This window comes from Lethenteron reissneri, chromosome 27, assembly GCF_015708825.2.
Source record: "Lethenteron reissneri isolate LAM-NWPU_2019-01 chromosome 27, ASM1570882v1, whole genome shotgun sequence".
NCBI classification, from domain to species: Eukaryota; Metazoa; Chordata; class Hyperoartia; order Petromyzontiformes; family Petromyzontidae; genus Lethenteron; species Lethenteron reissneri.
Window position 1 is genome coordinate 9995221 of NC_083805.1, and position 19384 is coordinate 10014604.

General features: G+C 41.9%; 1 protein-coding gene across 1 annotated transcript in view; it reads right to left on the reverse strand.

Moving 5' to 3' along the window:
- The window catches only part of PPIL2 (peptidylprolyl isomerase like 2), a 47364-nt gene that overhangs the window by 11481 nt on the left and 16499 nt on the right, over positions 1 to 19384 (reverse strand). The window contains exons 11-15 of the mRNA XM_061561407.1: positions 17781 to 17856; positions 15959 to 16071; positions 11031 to 11120; positions 9005 to 9038; positions 2480 to 2597 (exon numbers count right to left, since the gene is read on the reverse strand). Coding sequence (XP_061417391.1) covers positions 2480 to 2597; positions 9005 to 9038; positions 11031 to 11120; positions 15959 to 16071; positions 17781 to 17856 — 431 coding nt within the window. The remainder of the gene's footprint in view (positions 1 to 2479; positions 2598 to 9004; positions 9039 to 11030; positions 11121 to 15958; positions 16072 to 17780; positions 17857 to 19384) is intronic.

Consider the following 19384-nt stretch of genomic DNA (forward strand, 5'->3'; position numbering starts at 1 on the left):
CACCCTGAAATTAGTCTAAAACAGCTGCAAAAATCCAGGCCAGAAATTTTTTTTTTTGTTGACCAGTGTAATTCATACTATGACCAAATCACCAAGAATGTGCCTGAACTCATCAGATCTCAAACGCAAAGGAGATTTGGACAGGAATAGTGCTGAGATCAGCGATCACCATGCCAATGTAGGTTCTTATAGGCTGCTGCAGGGTTAAATTGTGGGCAGCAAAGGGCAGTGCAGAAAATACATTCATGTTATGTCCTTCTATGCTCCCACATACATGTGCCCACCTTCACCAATGTGCATTGACTAGCGTGTATGTATGTTGTTGAACTTCTTTCACACCGTATGTAGTCAACCACACTAATCGGAGGTCAAGTATGGTCAAATAACTCCGAGGATACGCATTACATGGGGGGGGGGGGGGAGGAGCAAGGATTACACTGGTCACACTTTTTCTGGCATAAGGTATTCCAACGATTTTAATGTAATTATGGGGTGCTGATTCCAAATCTGGCATCAGTTTTTGTCTATCACATCAGGTTTTTGAGATATCAAATATTGCATTTTCAATAAAAACTGCTGAAGAAAAATATTTAATAAATGTCGATATCTACATTAAATGATATAATAAACACACTATCCTAAAAATACAGCACCATATTTTAACACTAAAGCAGTCACTGACTCGCAACAACTTGCAATCATAAGTGACAGAGTTAATTGTGGGTAAAATCAATGAAAATGGGGTATGCCGATAGCATAAAAATTATGTGATAGAGCAAATCTGAGATCAGATTTGGAATCAGCACCCTGAAATTAGTCTGAAACAGCTGCAAAAGTCCAGGCCAGAAAAAAACAAAACATTTTTGTTGACCAGTGTTATTCATGACTTTAAACCCAACGTTAACTGTCCTGTTTCCACAATGTGAGAAAAGCGAATATATTTTACAGTCTCTGCAGCTAGTGCAGATGCAGCAAATGGTGGTTGTATTGTCCAGCGATTGCATATTTCCTTGCGTCTGTTTAGAAATCCATGACTGCATCATGAACTAATTGGTTTTCTTGTAATTTGGACCCACATTTATTAGGCATAATCCCAAACGGGGACACCCGAACAGGATTGTTGGAAAAGATACGATGTAAGAAAAGAAAACGCAATCAACGAATGCTTCCGAGACCAATAAAAGAAAAAAGCCTTGAAAATTTACATTGAAATGGATTCAAATGAAGGGGCAAAAAAAATAAACATCTGCCAAGAACTAAATAGGCAATATGCAATTTGCCAGAAAGCAAAGGGAAAAGGCAAAAACACAATTTACTGCAGCTGTCAACAGATATCACTCCACTGTGGGAAGCGCAAATTGAAGACATCGACCCATCGCACGTGATTACGGCCCTTCTCCCACAAGCAGCCCCGCTGCTTGTCAAGCTTCAAGCGGTGACGGTTCTGGCGCAGAGGGAAGCGCTTCCGAGGTTGGGCTCTACTCGAGTCAATTACCGCGTGGTTTGGTGCGAGCGTGATTCACTGCGTGCGAGTGTGCGAGCCGTAACCCCAATATTTTCACCTGGAATTCCCCAGAAACTCAGCCCAAGCAAAGTGAAGCCGCGGGCGAACTCTTCAAGATCATGCCGTTCTGTTTCTGGTCTTGAGTCGGTGCAGTGACCCAGGATGGAATTGTAATTTGGGAAAGTTTGCGGCTTCTGCTGCTAAAAGAATAAAATGCCATCTGGGTCCATGCGATGCTATGCAACTTTTTAACAATGGCTTTGAATATGAAACACTGAATATGTAAAAGCTTCAAGAATCCACCTTAATAACAATGTGGGCCAGTTCTCATTGGGCCAGACCAATGCACAATGTAATTCGTACAGAACCACTATTGTCTTCCCAAAGGATTAAATAAACCACTATCTTTAACATATTACATCCATAACAGCATTTATCACGATTAGTAACATTCCAGGTGATAGACTTTTAAATGTGGTTCCAAATATTTTTTTCACCAGCTTTACAAATGTAGAATGTCACATTTTTATAAAGTCTCTGGCAAAACATACAGATTTATACAAAGGCTCAACATTTGCACATAACATGCCCTGAATGCATGAATGTTAATGGAATGAAACATGGGTGACCAAAACAGGACAATATTAAGTTTGGCACTCCTTAATAAATAACAATAAAGCCACCTGTAAGTGGCTGTACGGCCTCTTTGTCAATCCACTGCTGGATGAGGCCTGCGAAGCTAGTGGGGGTTATCTGACCACACGTCATCAAGTTGTCAGTGCGCATTGGTGAAAGTGGAAAGCATCGATGTCAGATCATAGCACAATACAATAATCGATATTACTGCACTAACCACTGCTGCCCACTAAAGTGAGTAGTTTGTGCTGTTCAACTGGCAACACTGTCGTTAAAATCGCCTGCAGGGGTCGTGTCCTAGTGAGTTGAGGTTCAAGGTTTATTCAGATAAATACTCACAATTGGGACCCATTGCTGTTGGGTCCAGAGTTGGCCATGCTAAGCACTCCACGCCCCTGGTGGCAGAGGTTCGGCTTAAATTCATCCTTGAAGGGCTTTCCCCAAGCCGACTCTCCCCCTGTGAACGGTATAATCACAGAGTGTATGGGGCGTTATACAGGCTTGGTACACGCGCAACAGCACAGCGCAACGCACTGCCTTGATGGGGTAGGCAATGTTTAATAACGAGGACTTTGTTACAAAGAATCGGCCTAAATTTTTACTGAAAAAAAAAACAATATTTGGCATAACTGTAACTTATAATCCTTAAAAAGAAGACTCCAAGAACACACACGTAAACGATGAAGGAAATATTCGACAATCAACATTTGTGTCAAGAGGCTTATATTGGCACTGATGAAAGCTGACATCTTGATGAAAGCCAGTTTGGTAAAAAAAAATCTCTTTCAGATTACAAGAGGTCCTGATTTATATAGTAGCGCTTTTAAAAAAGCAACACAAATATAAATCGAAGATGAGAAAATGCGTTTAAACGTTTCACATTCTACAAAACAGCAAACCACTTAAAGAATAGGAAGATGTAATCCTTACTCGCAGGGTTAATACATTCAGCGAGAATCTTGTAAACGTTGCTAACAAAAATCCGATGCAGCTTTACACGGCAATTACACTGCAGACACAATCTCAAAAACCTAATCATTAACACGTAGGCTGCACACACCAGCATTAGCCCACACATACAAAGAATCCCCATGCAAGTTTACAGGCTGTTAGAACGAGTGTTGTGAGTGAGCACCTATTAAGGATACGACCGACCAAGGAGACTTCGTCGTGATTTTTATTTTATTTTTATTTTACTTTTATTAATTTAAATTTTTACCTACGTGACTTTACCGAAAAAACCTAAGCATAAGAGGATACTCGTGTGGCCAGCATCATCGCACAACCACCTTCGTCTCCCCAGTGCCAAGGCGTATACACCACACTGGGTCCTCGTCTGTGGCCGAGTTGACCTATGTGAGCCCAGGACCACTTCCTATACACCGCTCGTCAATTATGTTAACAGTGGCCTGGAATTAAATGTATGTTGTTTTGTAGCGCAGCGTGTGAACCAATGTGCCACTACTGCCCACAGTAACACATGACGGCTCACGTTAATTCTCAGGACATGCTGCCATCAATTGTGTCTCTATTGGAGGCAATCATTTTTCAGTGGATTATTTATGGGAAAAAAATGTTCGCATTCATATTGGTCACCACACAAAGCTTAAGTAGGATATCTTAGTACTGACGTCAACTGAAGCAAAGCGCCAAGCCTCTTAACAAAAGTTGTAAACCCTTGAAATACACTTAAAGGAAGAACATGCAATTTTACCTTTTATGCACAAACAAAAGAAATAAACTCACAGTAATAACCGATCACAAATTGAATATGAAAGTGTGCACGCAGAGGGACTATGAAGTAATAGTTTACACGTGCAGTCCTTTTGATAATCCACTGCTGCATGACGGCCTCACCTCCCATGCCGTACAGGTTGTGGAGTTTATTTGACCATACTTCAACACCCTAGTCCGTGTCGATTGGTGAAGGTGGGAAACATCGACATGGGAGCACAGAAGTACAGGAAAATTGATTTTTCTGCCCTCCGCTTAACACCACATAGCCCCACAGCCTATAACTATCTGTTTGTGCATGGTGGTCAAGCTATCCAAGCATTGTTCAGGTACAAAACCTTCTTATCATCGGAGGTCATTCGGATTGGGTTAATTTCCAGTGAATAGGTCAAAAGCAGAAGTGAATGAGGTGGGTGGACATTGAAGGAACAGGAAGGTAATCTACATGGTGTAGGCTTTTACCAGCTAAGCTAGTGGAAATTAGGTGCTGGTGGGTTGGTGTGAGATGGGATTGGTTACAACAATACTCTACGGCAGGGTTCTTCCAACTATATAATTCAGCAGGCCGCGTTGTAAATTGGTGTGCACTGGTGGGCCACGTCACAAGTCATGTGATATGATGTTGTTATAGAGTGTGGGGCTGTGTGGTGTGCTGTGGAAGGCAGTACAACAAATTCCTTTGTTACACTGTGCTTCTATGCTTCTCTGTCTATGCTCCGGCATAGTGAAGTATGGTCATGACATGAGAAGGCCCTCATCCAGCAGTGATTCGAGATGTACATGAAGGATGAGGTAATGTGGTAATCAATTGACATTGAGGCAGACGGACAGACCAATCAGAGAGACAGCTAGACACACAGAAGGGGCACACATTCAGACGGGAGGAACATGGGAGGCAGAAAGGCGTGCGAGCATGGCAGTGAGCAGTTTTCTGACAGCCCCATAAAACAAACCCCTTTAAAGCCTGGCTTAAATTCAATACATGTGCGCAGGCAGTCAGGCAGCAAAGCACAGCGACATGGACCCAAAGACAAGGACAAAGATCGCCTTGTTGGCTTGGTTAAATTTGCTGGGGTCAAACGCTGTTCGTGGGCACCGACTGTGGGTGGTATGGCACGTGAGGGCGTCTTGAGGCCAGGACTGGAGCTGGCTGCAATTTGCCTCTGTAACGGTGGCGTTGACACAGGGTACTCAATCCGGGTGAGTAAATCCAGGCAAAATTGCCTTCGGAAACAATCGTGCCATCTTGAATGACAATTTTATTCATGGTGTACGAAAAAAAGCTACATTGTAAACGGGAGGACAATGGTAGGTAATTCTTGTTTTACAAATTGGTACTTGGGTACAAAGCCAGGAGGTAAAGCGAAGATCACCAGGGTTGAACTTATAGCCACAAGCAACTACCCCCTGCACATGCACACACACACACACAGAGGACCGTTTTCACTAATCCTGTATTCCAAACATACCCTTGCAAAGGCCATGCTCATTTATCATGAAGTGCCCCTGATTATCGCACACATTTAATGGCTCAAGTTCCGTAAGGTCAACAGCAAATTATGTTTACTTAGAATTAACAACATTTCATTAGATTTAAAACAGCTTAGCGGTTTATTCTTAGCCCAATGCTACTTTATGCCATCTTTCAATCGTCTTCTCTGCCTGTCTATAAAAAATTCTGGCTAAGACTCTGAATGACCACTTAATTCCCACATATGCAAGTCAGTAACCAATTCTGTACAAACCATCGTGTGAAGTGTTTACGCTCAGCTGGTCACGTCCCAGTACCATCCAATTGCAGGAGGAAAAACTGTCAAATATGTAATTGTCATCAAAGCTCTATGCCCCTATGGCTGGGTCTGCTTGTATATCTCAGCAAAGCACTTTGCGGTTCGCTTTAAAAGGTACTTTTGGAAAATATGTATCACAAGTCAGAAGTGGATAGAAAGCAAATGGATTTGGCAGCCTCCCAAATCATGAAATAAGAAGAATATGGACATGGAATCTCAATGAGCGTTGCAACTTGGGAGCAAGGGACCTGTCGAGCAGCGTGCTACGGGGTTCCGTGAAACACTGAAAACATGAAAAGACTAATTGAGGCTCCTATCTGAGACAAAACCACCAGCTGGCAATTTGCACCAAACCCTGTCACCACAATGTCTGTCTCTGACCCCATGCTTGTGTACCTAGTGCATGTGGTATGGCAAGATTTGTTCTTGTTAACTTGTAACCGACTGGTAACTGCTTATCATCATCAGCCATGATCAATCCACTGCTGGATAAAGGGCCCTACAAACTGCTTTCATCCATCAGGGTAGCTGCTGCATAAATATTACTTTAGTCCAAGAGTATCCATTGGCAATGGGATGTTAATCATCAGATGAGGCTATGTGTCTACTGCCAACAATTAGTTAAAATATTGCTGAAAACCCAATTCTGAAGGATGCTGTACAGAATTACTAGCTAAAGGTATCACATGCACAAGGTAGTGCTCTGGCTGAAGTAAAGTGGCAACATGACAAGTGAGTGCTGCTAGGCAGTCCTGATTCTGTCCATGTGCAGCTACTCCAGCAGGGCCACTGGTATGGATGATGTGTCTAGGCCCTGTGGTGGAACACTGATGGCATAGGCAGCCACATTAGCCAAAAATCCATCCTAATTAACCTTTGAGAGCTCCACATCTGTGTAGCGAATGTGACTAGGGGCTGTGATGCTGTGAAACATATTCTTAGTTCTTTCGGTAAAGTCACGTAGGTAAAAAATGAAATAAAAATTAATAAAATAATAACATATTCTTAGTTCTTTCGGTAAAGTCACGTAGGTAATAAAAATCATTATTTTATAAATTTTGATTTAATTTTTTACCTACGTGACTTTACCAAAATTACTAAGAATATGAATCCTTGCAGTCACGAAAGCTTCAAATCTAGAATGCTGTGAAACCTTCAGGATAAAGTAAAAAAAACATTCTAATGTAGACACATTTCACGGAGCTTTACAAATGTGAGGGTGAATTATTTAATATTGGCATAAAACATTGAGTTATCGTGAGAGGTTGTGAAATTTGAGTTTTTGTTTTTCAAAACAAATTTAAGTTAATAAAAAAATACTGAAGAACTGTACTAGTATTGCAATATGGAGATAATTACTTTTGAAAAGATAATATTAAAAGAACATTAACATGAACTCACATTTTTTTTTCAATGCCGTGTAAAAATGTGAACAGAACTCCATATACCTTAGACGATGTAGAGCGCTAAATGAAAAAAGTTTTCTAAAGAGGCGTAGCATTACTTCAACAAAATGTTTAAGTGTCTTTCGCCAGGTGGTGGTCGCTATGCATGTGGCCTCTAATCCACCACTTGTGGAGGTGAAGGTTGGTGAATCACAAAAATGTTGTGAAACGCCCTTTCCGTGGGTATCGAGGTGCCATACCCTGGCTCACCAGGAGAAGGCAGTAAAAAGCAAGTGGACTAATCGCCATCTGTTTCCATCTTAGGGCTAAAAAAAAAAAATCCCCCCTCGCGCGTGAGTTTTATCCAGGTGCTCTGGTTTCCTCAATAAGTAAATTGTCAACACCAATTAATGAGGCATTTTAATACCCAATTCACCTGCCAATGTGAAGTGTTTGCCGAATACGACAGAACGTTAGAACCCCCTGGACATCAATGCACCGTACTTCCCACGTGCTGGTGTCAATGAATAAAAACGTCCAAAATTACATCAAAGTTAATCAGTTGCATCCAGAACAGCAAGACCTACTATGCACTAAGAAGCAAACAAAAGCATCAGAAGGTGCCAGAGGATTGCCAGAATTTCTGACACTCGAGCATCCGTTCATTGTGCAGAGCTGATAGGTCACCGAAGAAACAGGCATATAACCCCAAAAAAAAATCAAAGCCCACATTCCTTATTAGCATAAACCAACGTCTTGTAGCTACAGAGGGGTTAAAGACTTGCCAGCTGTGACAGGCTATAAATCAAGCTGCATCTTTAATCAGCGCCGCCCTAACACCATGTACTGAGCTGCAGCCGCAAAAACAGCTCCACGAGAAAAAATGTAGAGCAAAAAAATACGCAGCAGGAAAAGCAAAGATGGGCCGAAACCGTGGTGAGGTCCCTGGAGGCTTTCCTCGCTGTACCTTGAGCCGAACACGAGCCGACTGCTAAAACCGGCAGAATCGCTGCGAGGAACGGCACGCACGGCGCACCAGCATCGCTCGTTATCCCCGTCTCTCGAGTAACAAAAGCGTTGGGATAAATTTAGCGCTGGGGTAAGTGGTGGTTCAGTGTTGTTTAAACGGAGAAGCGGAGATCGCGCAGCATCCCGGCAGAAATCGTGCCGTAAAACAGGAACACAGATTTACATAAATGCGAGACATGGGCAAGGGACGTTATAGTACACACAGCAGAATACCAAATACAGATTGACATAAATGTATGGCGCACAAAGACCGACCAACAGTACACAAAGCAAACACAAAACAGAAATTAAACCCTTCAGAAGTGCGGTGTTTACCTATGAACGCTTCCAACATGGGCCAGCATTGGATACACTAGAATGTGCTTCCCAGCCTTAATGACCGTTTTAAATGCCTGCACTTACTAAACTATAAAAAGCGCAATGATGCATGCAGACTTGCACTCGAAAAATCTGCCGAACGCATATTTACTAGATAGAGCGTTAACGCAAGTGCAATTGCCTATTCATCGTTAATGAGAGATTTGTATTTAATCACAGACAACTGAATGTCTTCACTGATTAATGCCCTTAAGCGTATTGTCCAACACAGAATCTTGTTTTTTACCAAAATTATGTCTGCATGGGTCACACTGGCCAAACACCAATTTGTGCAAGCATGCAAAAAAACCGCCATCCCTCATTTTCCACCGATTTTGGTGACATCAACGCAGAAACTGTACCAGGCTAGATGCACTTTGACATCACCGAGGTGTTTGGAAAATATACACACAAATGTATCTGCCCATCCACAAAAGCACATTTGCACACACGCGTGCGTGACATGCAAAATGATAGCCCATCTCACAACCACAAGTGTGCATCCACTTCTTGGAACGAATGTCAAGAAAGAATGATTGCCTTTTAAATGTAATGTATAGGCACCGTACCTTTGCCAGTCCCTGTTGGGTCTCCACCCTGAATCTGTAATCAGAACAATGCAAAAGCTGCATTATTACCATTCATAACACAAGAAAGAACAAACAAATATCCTCCATATAACCTTAAACTATTGAGGCAAGTGCTGTTATCGAGCACCGATGAAGGCCAGCATGGTACACAAGGGGTGGGTGACCAACATCATACCCGCCCACCTTTGTCTCCTCGCACTCGGTACTCATTTGAGGCCGAGTCGACCTAGGGCAGGACCAAGACCTATTTTGATAATCGTCACTGGTGTTGGCCGTGAGCGAGAATTCAACTCGGGCGGGTTGCTGGGTTCGTAGCTCAGCGTCCTAACCACTACACTACTACTCTCCACACACACAAATGTACCTTACCTTCTAAATCATGCTGAGTTAAGGACACAACATTCATCACATCAGCTAAAACCCCATCATATATTTTATTTCAGGTCACAAATTCTCAGCACATTCATGATAAACACAGCAGCAGAAGGATGTACTGAATTAAATTGATTTAGCGTTAAAGGAAAACATGGAATCTACTTCAGTTTTGTTCAACTTGGCTTCAACTCAGTATCTGCCAACATTTGGGAAAGTGCCCTTTACTGTTCTGGAAACAATTACTGTGCTGTCTCGAATGGCTGAAGTGTAGTGCATGACAAGGTGCAAGGTGAATATATATTAAAGTGTCCTAATGATTTAATAGCATTTGTAGAAAGATAGTTCTTATTTAAGATTGTTTGGTGCTTGCAGGAGAAAGGCCTATTTATCAAATGATAGGGTGAGAAAGAGAATCAGAAAAATATATTAATTCTATTTTAAGTTGGCAAAACGTCTTAGATCGGTAAATTATTTCAGATATATTTTAAAAGCACCTGGTAATTGTTTGCAGAGCTATTCTGATAATAAAACAATTTACAAAAATGTTCTTGCAATTTCCAAACTTGGTATTTCCAAGAACCACTGCAATAACAACAATACACATACAGTAATACCTGCCATTAAGATATAACGTATGGATGATTGTAAAATAAACAACTTAATGAGGATACTAAAATTACAAGAGATGGAATTTATGACCCAGGCTCCAATAATACTGCTAAACAATTGATTATTCTGAAGGGTCTTAGAGTGCAAGCTAAAGCAGACAAGGAAGGAATTTTTTAAAAAATAAATATTGAACAGTTGCAATGATTAAAATGGTATGGGTGAGAAGGAAGCACAGCACCACCAAGTGAAACAAAACAATCAAATACGCAAAAAACAGACGTAGCCAGATGGATCAGGGGTCAGAGCACTGAGTGGGCATGCCTGAGAAATCCTGCGTTTGAATCAAGGTGTCAGCCACCAGCGGTAGAACTTATTTTTAAATCCTTTATATTAAGTTCACTTGCTTGCTTGCTTGCGCGTTTACGACCGTGCAAATCTTTCGGTCGTTTTTTAACCCACTTCCCGTGATCCAATCGAGCTGACATTTTGCACACAGACTCGTTGTGCGTGACAATTTATTTTCGTGAAAAAAAAATTCCAAAATTTTCCACATTTTAGGGGGAAAAAAAATTTCATATTTAATTTAAAATACTAATGTGATAAAAATGAAACTCTTACTCAAGAAAAACAGAAATAAATAATAAAATAAAACCGATGCCACGCATATAAAGGATTTATGGTGAAAAACTTTGTTTTTACGGGTTAATTTTTTCGAACTGAGCAAGTCTCCAATGACTGCATGAAACATTTGTGTTTTTTCACAAAATTTGGTTAAATTTCAATATCGGTTTGACTTTAAAGTGGCAAACTCATAGCAGAGTATTGAGAAAGATAAAAAGGCCATTTGAAGAGATTTTCAGAAAAAAAACTGTCAAAAATCTTTTGTTGTAGCCGTTCTCATAACTATATCGAATGCAGCTTGTTGTTGGGTTCTGAGAGCAGTCAATAAGCCCTGCAGCATCACAGCTCAACCCCAAGCAGCAATTCATGCAAGAAGTCAAAATAAAAAGCTTCCACTCACCATGAAGTTGCGGATCGACCGATGGAAAACGGTTCCATCGTAGTAGCCCCTCTGGCACAGCAGAATGAAGTTCTCACACGTCTTGGGAACCTATCGGCGACAATTACAAGTAGCGTCAGTGACAAGGATGAGCAAAATACAAGCGGCCACCGTTGCATTCCAACAACAAGAGAACCAATGACCATGATTTCGAGTGTCCTCTTCGTAGGATTTATAAACATTACGTGTTTTGTATGCAATGGATACATTTTTTTGTGGGGCGGGACCTCTAAATTAATCATGAATGTTCTAATTGCACAACTGAACCTCAAATATTTGAACAGCGTGCAAGGCAATGCCAAGAAGGGTCATACAGAAACGTCACGCGCCAGTCAGTTCCAGTTTAGTACCGTACGGCAACTATTATAAGTGTAGAGGTGTTACGGGAGGGCGAACAAACATACCAGGGGGGGTTATGCCCGCACGCGGAAGGATGCTTACATCCACGTCCGCATCGTTTAGCCTGGGGGGCTGAAACGGCGCTATGATCCCCCACGGCCCCACCCCTCGGAGGGGGGGAGTTGCTATATAAGGCGGTGAGCCGGTGGGCTCGGGGTTCAGTATTTAGCTTAAGCCAGTGAAGAAGGAAGACCGGCTAGATAGGCCCTGGGACTCCCCTGGATCGTTGTTCTTCTAAGGACCGACCAGGGCAAGCCAGTGGCGTGGCCCCGAGAGCCCAGAGCCGATGCTCTTGTAAGAGCCGGTCTGGTGACTAAGGGTGCCGTGATCCTAGCTTGGCCAGAGCTGGATCAGCTAGCCTCCCCTAGCTCTCGAGTGGAGGACCTGGGAGTAGGCTAGCCGGGATAGAGATCGTGGGATCTCCCTGTTAGACGGGTGAAGGGGCCGCTACCCCTTCGAGTGTTGTATACCTTGGCCTGTATTGAGTGAAATGTTTAATAAATAAGTGTGCCTCCGACTACGTCGTCCAAATCTCATTGAACCTACTACATAAGCATTGAATTGCGCGCCTTCCAGAATTGTCTCGTGATTTATCTCTCAGTTGTTTCTCTAGTGTTTCTTTTGCTTCTCTTCAGCATTGCTTTAGATATTGTTACAATATGAAAACTATCAAAAACATTACAAACTATGAATGGGATACATAATGGTCTTGTTTGAAAATAATGGGGCTCTGTTAAGACATCAAATATACCAGGGGCACCCGCCACAGAATTAACCAATGTCCCTGTAATCGCAATGTACAGGCCGCACACATGACAGACCGTCACCAATTAGTGTTATCGTCCAAGTTTCCAAAGGGGTTGAGGGTTGCGTGGGGAGAGAGTAATGTAGGCTTAGTGGGGATTCGTGTGCACGTGAAATGTGTCTTGCAATTGGAGTCATTAATAATTCACAAGTGACATTTATAATAATCTAAGCACATGCTGTTTGCTGAAATTAAACCGACACCAGGGTTATGCTTGTGCAAAAATGGCAACTTATTTATATACAAATTCTGCTTCAACTTTAAAAGAAAACTGAGGTTGCTTATATTTTAACCTCAATTGATTGGTTTCACAAAGTCTGTAGTAAAAATAAATTGCTCTTACAAGGGTAATGGCGCACAGTACATAACTAATGGAAATGTTGCTACTTAAGTATTCTAGACCCAGAAGCAATACTAAATATAAGTGCTCTTGTAACTCACCATTATCAAAAAATGTGCTCCTGTCCTCATGCTAACCCTGACAGTAATATTCATTACATTCCTACTTGTAAACATATCCCCAACACGACTCAATACTTGTAATGTTAATCCGAATGCTAATTTTAACCGTTTACTACATTGCTAGGGCCATCTTAATACCAAAGCTGACCGAGGCCCTTTTGTCAATATACTGCTGGATGAAGGTTTCCTAATACCTGTAGCCTATAACAACCTGTGTGTGCATGACGGGCACCCATCCAAACACGATCCAGGTTCAATCCTGTTTAGCTTACAAGATATGACAAGATCAGGTGCATTCCAGGTGATTTGGTCATATGACCTCTTATACTTAACTCCAAATACGATCCCACAGTGAATCCTATAAGCAAATGCCGAGTATATACCCAAAACCATTAATAACCTGAAAGATGAACCTAAGATAACTGTGCTATGGTGGAAATGACAACTGGCAAAGATGACAAACCCACAAGTTTTATCAGCATATCGCTGATATGAAATGGGAGAAATGAAATTGGTAGTTGCACGCTGGCATGAGTGATGGTCTGCACACATACACACACACGCAACGTCCGTCCGTGCTCTGTGCCCACCAAAAATACAACACCTCAAAATAATGGTGCCATGCGAGCTGACAGCAAACACCAGCCACTAATAAATGTAAAAAGAGCCACACATTAATTTTTAACATGTTCCCAAGGCCCCATCTTAAATGCACGTCTTCCTCAGCTACTGTGAAGTCTGTTATATAGTGTGTACACACACCATTCAGAAAACGGCTGAGATTGATATTTTTTTTGGCTTTTGCGAGAGACTAATGTATAACATGTTTGTTTTTTGAGAATGTCTTTAAACATAGCAGCGACGTGAGGCAGAGCAGAATAGAATGAGGGCAGGGAGAGGGAAGGAATTTGAGAGAAAGAATCACTTTTAAAGATGTGTCCAATTGATGCGAGAAAAATGCAGGCGTGATTAAATATCGTGCAGCAAATCATACATTCTTTCCGGAATTCTCAAAAACTTCAAGCATGATCACACGTGCATTATTACATAAACAATGTGCATTTGAGAAAATAATACACAACAAGCATATGAATTTGCCAATATTTTTAAATGTTATATTATATGCAGTAAATACTGCAGAGAAAGACACATTTTGTAATGTGCATCTATTTCCTGTTACTGTTAACATATTTGCTTTCAAAAAAATTTCCATCACATTTAATTTGTGCACTCCCTGGAAACAACAGTGGAAAAAAAAAAATCACCCCATTCAGCCCAACTGCTTCAAGTAAAGTAAACACGCAGGGAAAAGGCAAGCAAACATTGATGAAAGTGCACTCCGTTCGCGCATAGAGGGCCCAACGTCCCAGTAATCGCAATGAATTCACAAGGACAAAGGCCCCCCCCGCCCCACCGAAGAAAACGCAAGAAATGTAAGTCGCTGACAGTCTGCTGGGCGAGAGCCTGAGAAGTGCTTGCGCACCCTCCCCGATGCAATGAACGTGGGACCACTTGTTTTGAGTGTTTGCAACTGTTGCGGCGGCGCATTTTGGCATTCCTGCAGATTGATCGTTCTGCCACATTTGTGTGACACCTCAAAAGGATGGATTTCGAGCACGAGCCAAGCTTGCTTTATATCCAGCCCCGTGGTCTTAATAGCTTTTTCAATGAACAAAGTCAAGGAGGTGAAACAAAATCCGATATTTTTCCCATAGCCTACCAAATATCCTAAGCTGGAGCACTTGTCAACAGATAAAAAGCAATGCGGGGGAGAGCACAATGGGGCAGAGAAAATTGTTGCGGCATTTGTTGATTCAAAGTTATCCATGAAAACTGGTGCAATGTCCCAGATGAAACATCTACTGCACTGCAACTTTCGAAGTGAGAACAAAAATTCAAACTGGCCGACTATGGAATCAGAGATACATCTCAAGTCTCTGCTCGTTGTTTTAGTTCTTACCCTTTACGTTGAAGCAAGACGACTGAATACAAGCTAAAGAAATAACTTTACCTTTCAATTGCATTCGCCAACTTAATTTAAAATTCCCAAGAGGTTTTGTGTGCCAACATTTAAGCAGCACAGTGTGATTTGGAAAGATATTTTAAGAATATAGAAACAGAACTACCCAATAATGTTCTGTGCAATCCACGTGACAAACCTGAGAGCGTAATGCTTACGGTAGGCTCTGATTTTAACCAAAATGATGAGCATGCTGGCATGAAACACCACCAACAACAGGCTCCCAAGGTACATTAATAGCAACACGCTTTGTCCCATTGACATTTTCAATTAGGGACAATACCAACCACCACCTGTAGGAACGACTCCATCTCCTCACTTTGGAAATAGGCTTTCATGCCAGCAGGGGACCAAAAACAACAAGGTAGTAAGGGCAGTAAATATAAATAAGAGGGTGAGAGGTTTTCGTTTTAAACTTTGAAAGACGCTGCCCCTAGAGGACACACTTGTTTTGTTTGCTTTGCCATGTTCTCCAGATTATTAGATGCACTTCATTTCCTGTATTTGAAAGCAAACAGATGGGAGGCGCATCTTATAATCCAGTAGGTGTGTGGGGACAAGATTCGTATTACTTTATTGGCAGTGAACACAAGTTTGGCGTGCGTCTCACTTTCCAGAGCGTCTCGAATTCTGGAGAATACGGTCTACGTGCACTACGACTATGTGAGCTGGATTACTATATACTTACTATCAACGTAACATCTTGCGAGTCTTCACTGGCTGCCCTTCTCCCACCCCACATTTACGTGGCTTGAAGGCCACTGCCATTATAAAGTCCCAATATTGTAAAAGTCTTTCAGCTACAGGCAAAAGTTAGCATTCACAAAGTGCTGCCAAGTTATTCCTTCTCCTGCAACGTGTATACACATGACGTTCGATGTCACGTGGCCTATGGCAGGTGTTGGCAACATGCGGCTCTTTAAGGATTGCTTTGTGACGTTATTTATTCAGGTCCGTCTGGGTATTCAAGTGCACTGCGACACTTGCAACATTTGAGATATTTTTACCGAAATAGAAAAAAAATGTCTCTTCTTGTTATTTTGGTTGCCGACCTCCGGCCTGTGGGCACATCCTTAAGTTCATCACGTGGCCCGCTGGCAAACACAGATGAAGAACCCTGCTCGATGAGTACGGGCGTGCTCGCAAGCGGCTGCACAAGTCACGCTCCGGTGTGTGCGTGTGGCCACGGGTTTGACGCCTCACCATGCCGCAGTGCAGCTCCAGGTTGAGTTCTCCCATGTTGGTTAGCATGCGCACGTAGCCCTTTTTCTTTTTCTGCACGTACTTGAAGCGCACTATGTCCTCATCCACGACATCTACGGCACACACCGACACGGGCAAAGGTCCCCCGCGCTGTTAGAGAGCACTTACAATCATTGGCAAGGCACACAACAAGGGGCTGGTGTGGCTAGAACCAAGCCTGGCTGCATTTGTCTCCACCAGTGTTGATGTTGACACATCGCAAAAAGTACTTATTTCAGGCTGAGTCGACCAAGGGGACGCCAAAAAACAGCTTTGAGATAATTGGCCACTGGTATTAGCGGAAATCGAACTCGGGTCACCGGGTCTGTAATGCAGTGCGTTAATCACTGCACCACTGCTCTCCACATACAAAACACACACAAATATTTGACATGACAAACACACAGAATACAAGTAGGCAGGTATGAAGCAGGACCCAGATATCCTCAGAGCAATTCAAATTTAACACAGCACCACAGAGTAGACACTTCATTAGCATCGCTGATGAGAAGCCAAAACAATGCTAACCATTTTACTATGTAATGCCATATTGATTAACCAAATACAATCTATTCTTTCAACAAAAATACATCCATCGAATCGTGCATGGCAGAATCCATTGTATAGTATTTATGTAAAATAATATGCGATGCAGTGCTTATGACACATTTAGGCAAATGGAATAAACAAAACTACAAATAAGAAAACGAACGCAAGAGCAAATAAACATGATAAACATGAGATATAAAATCAAAAGATTATTGAATGGAATGGCAACTCCATACATCATTCCATGCCTACTGGAAAGGAACATAATTACGGCAGCGTATTTTGCAGGCCCACGAAAACGATGTTTAAAACTGTCTTGCAATTGCCTAACAGAAAAATACTAGGATTAATTTCGCGATTCATGATCAAAACGTTCACGTAGGTCTCTCTCACAAAAACATCGAGAGCAGTGGTTTGTTGTACGGCAGTTCAATAGAGTATGTTCTTAAAAGTGGAGCTATCATTTGGAAAGTACACATTGTACTTCTATTAAAGATTAACAGCAAAACATCTAATTTTGAACACCCATCATGGATGTGCAATTTTTGCCTCATTGTGAATGCACTGTCCACACGAGTTCTTAACCGGTTATTTTGTTTTCATCAATCGATAAATAAACATGACTTCTTCTGACTTCTGAAATGATTATCAATCATAGATTTTTCCAACAATTGTGTTCAGAATCAGTGATCGTTTTTCAATCATCATGGATATGACAATAGAATTCAAAACAACTTTCGCAACGATTGAATGGATTGGCACGCGTGTCAAGTGTATGCAAATCCAATTCTTCAGTGGCGGCCATCATAAAACACTAGCGGAATGGCTTCATCAGGCACCGTGTGGTACGACTGAACAGCGACAGAGACACACGCAGCAGCTGGACTTTTTGATGTGTGCAGCAAACTGATTGTCTTTTGTTGCGTACGATTAATTCAAAGACCTGAGACCCCACTGGGGGCAGAAGCATGCAGCACACAGTGGATTAGAATGTGTGCAGTTACCACCTGTTCTGGTTTTCCCAGGACACCCTCTCTTTGAGGTAGCCATCCTGGGAAATCTGAGTCTTCTCAGGACATTAAGAGTCCCACTTTTTAAGCCAGTTGCATAATAATAAACCACTCAAGCAAATACATTCACAATTAGTTCACCACTCTTCGGCGTGCGAGATATTATTTTTCCCATAATTCGGCAACCCGAGGGTTGAGCAGCGTCGAGTTCCCGTGCTACCCACCTCGATGGCTCTGCGTTTGTGGCGTGTAGGTTGTGGACATCAATGCCGCTGCCGTATGACCAGTCGAGTAGTGTGCCTGCCACACAACAAACAAACAGAAAACACAAGCAGACCTCGTCACCATCACCACAAAAAAACACAGCCACAGCAAAAATGTTAAAACTTTTTTTCAGGATTCTTACAGAGGTGGCCAGATAGCTCAGGGGGATATTATGTCAGCAAAATAAGCGAGCACTTCTCAGATGCTGGGTTAAAAATTGGGTTTGAGCCACCTGAGATTAAACTGGATTCTCAAGCGGAGTTAGTTGATGGTTTTGGTCCAGTCACCAGCGGGGACAGCACAAAACAGTCCCTCGTTGTAAATTTGTGTCACTTCATTTCGTATGGGGGTGGGGGGGCGGGAGAAGCAGTGGCACAGTAGGAGTGCACTGCACAATGAACCTGGTGACCCAAGTCCATTTTCCAGCCACAGCTAGCATCAATGGCAAGTGGTATCTGATCAGTTTCTGGCCCTCCACCATTTACCAACCAGAATTAACCATTCTAGATTTGAAGTTTTCGTGACTGCAAGGATCCATATTCTTTGGTCCTTTCGGTAATTGTCACGTAGATGAAAAAAAAATGAAAATAACTCAATTAAATCACGACGTTTCGGAGGCAACACAAGCCTCCCTGGCTCATCATCCCCTCTTACCCTATATAATAATGTGTCACAAATAGCTCTCTATTCACTACAGTAATTTTGCTGTGGTTGTTCCACCTGATGACGGAAGCTTGTGTTGCCTCCGAAACGTCGTGATTTAATTTAGTTATATATTAAAAAAAAAATCTACGTGACTTTACCGAAAGAACCAAAAAGTACAGAATTAACCAGTTTGGTGAAGTATGGTTAAACATCCCCATGAGCAATACATCATTGGGAGGCCTGTGCCCTGCAATGGATTGAAAATGGAATGTAAATTATCTTCATGATTCATTTATCAATTTGGCATATTTGGTTAAGCATATTTTGATATCATATACTATCTGCAGGTCATATAAAAAGGTGTGAAGCCCACTGTCGATAAGAAGCTTCTGGAAGTAACGTCAGAGATAATTCTGCAAAGTCATCTACCATAGCAGTTCTGTGAAACAAGGCGATCCATTGCATGTTTGAAGCGTTCGATATGGAAATGTCTGCCTTGTATAATAATCACACTGAAAGCACAATCCTAACAAAATTGGTGAAAAAAACAAAAAACACTATTGTTTGGAAAGGTTTCAAGTCTGATTTGGAAGATTTGTTTAAGTTCTAAATAAAATTGCCATGTGGTCTATACTCCTTTATACATGTGAGATGCTGCTAATACTGTCTAAATGGTGACAATGGTGCACATTTGTCATGAAGTATAATACTCTTCTTATTATCACTTAACGTTTCATGTATGCTGGCTGTAAATACACCCCCTCTTTCAAGTGCCTGTTCAATGATAACGGTGAGAATAGTGAAAATTTGGTGTAAAAAGCATATGGCAATGCTGTACCTTACTCAAACTCTTTTATTCTCACATTTCAGGGACATTTGATCTTATGTTACCCTTGTAAGACAGGCAATAGCCTGCTAC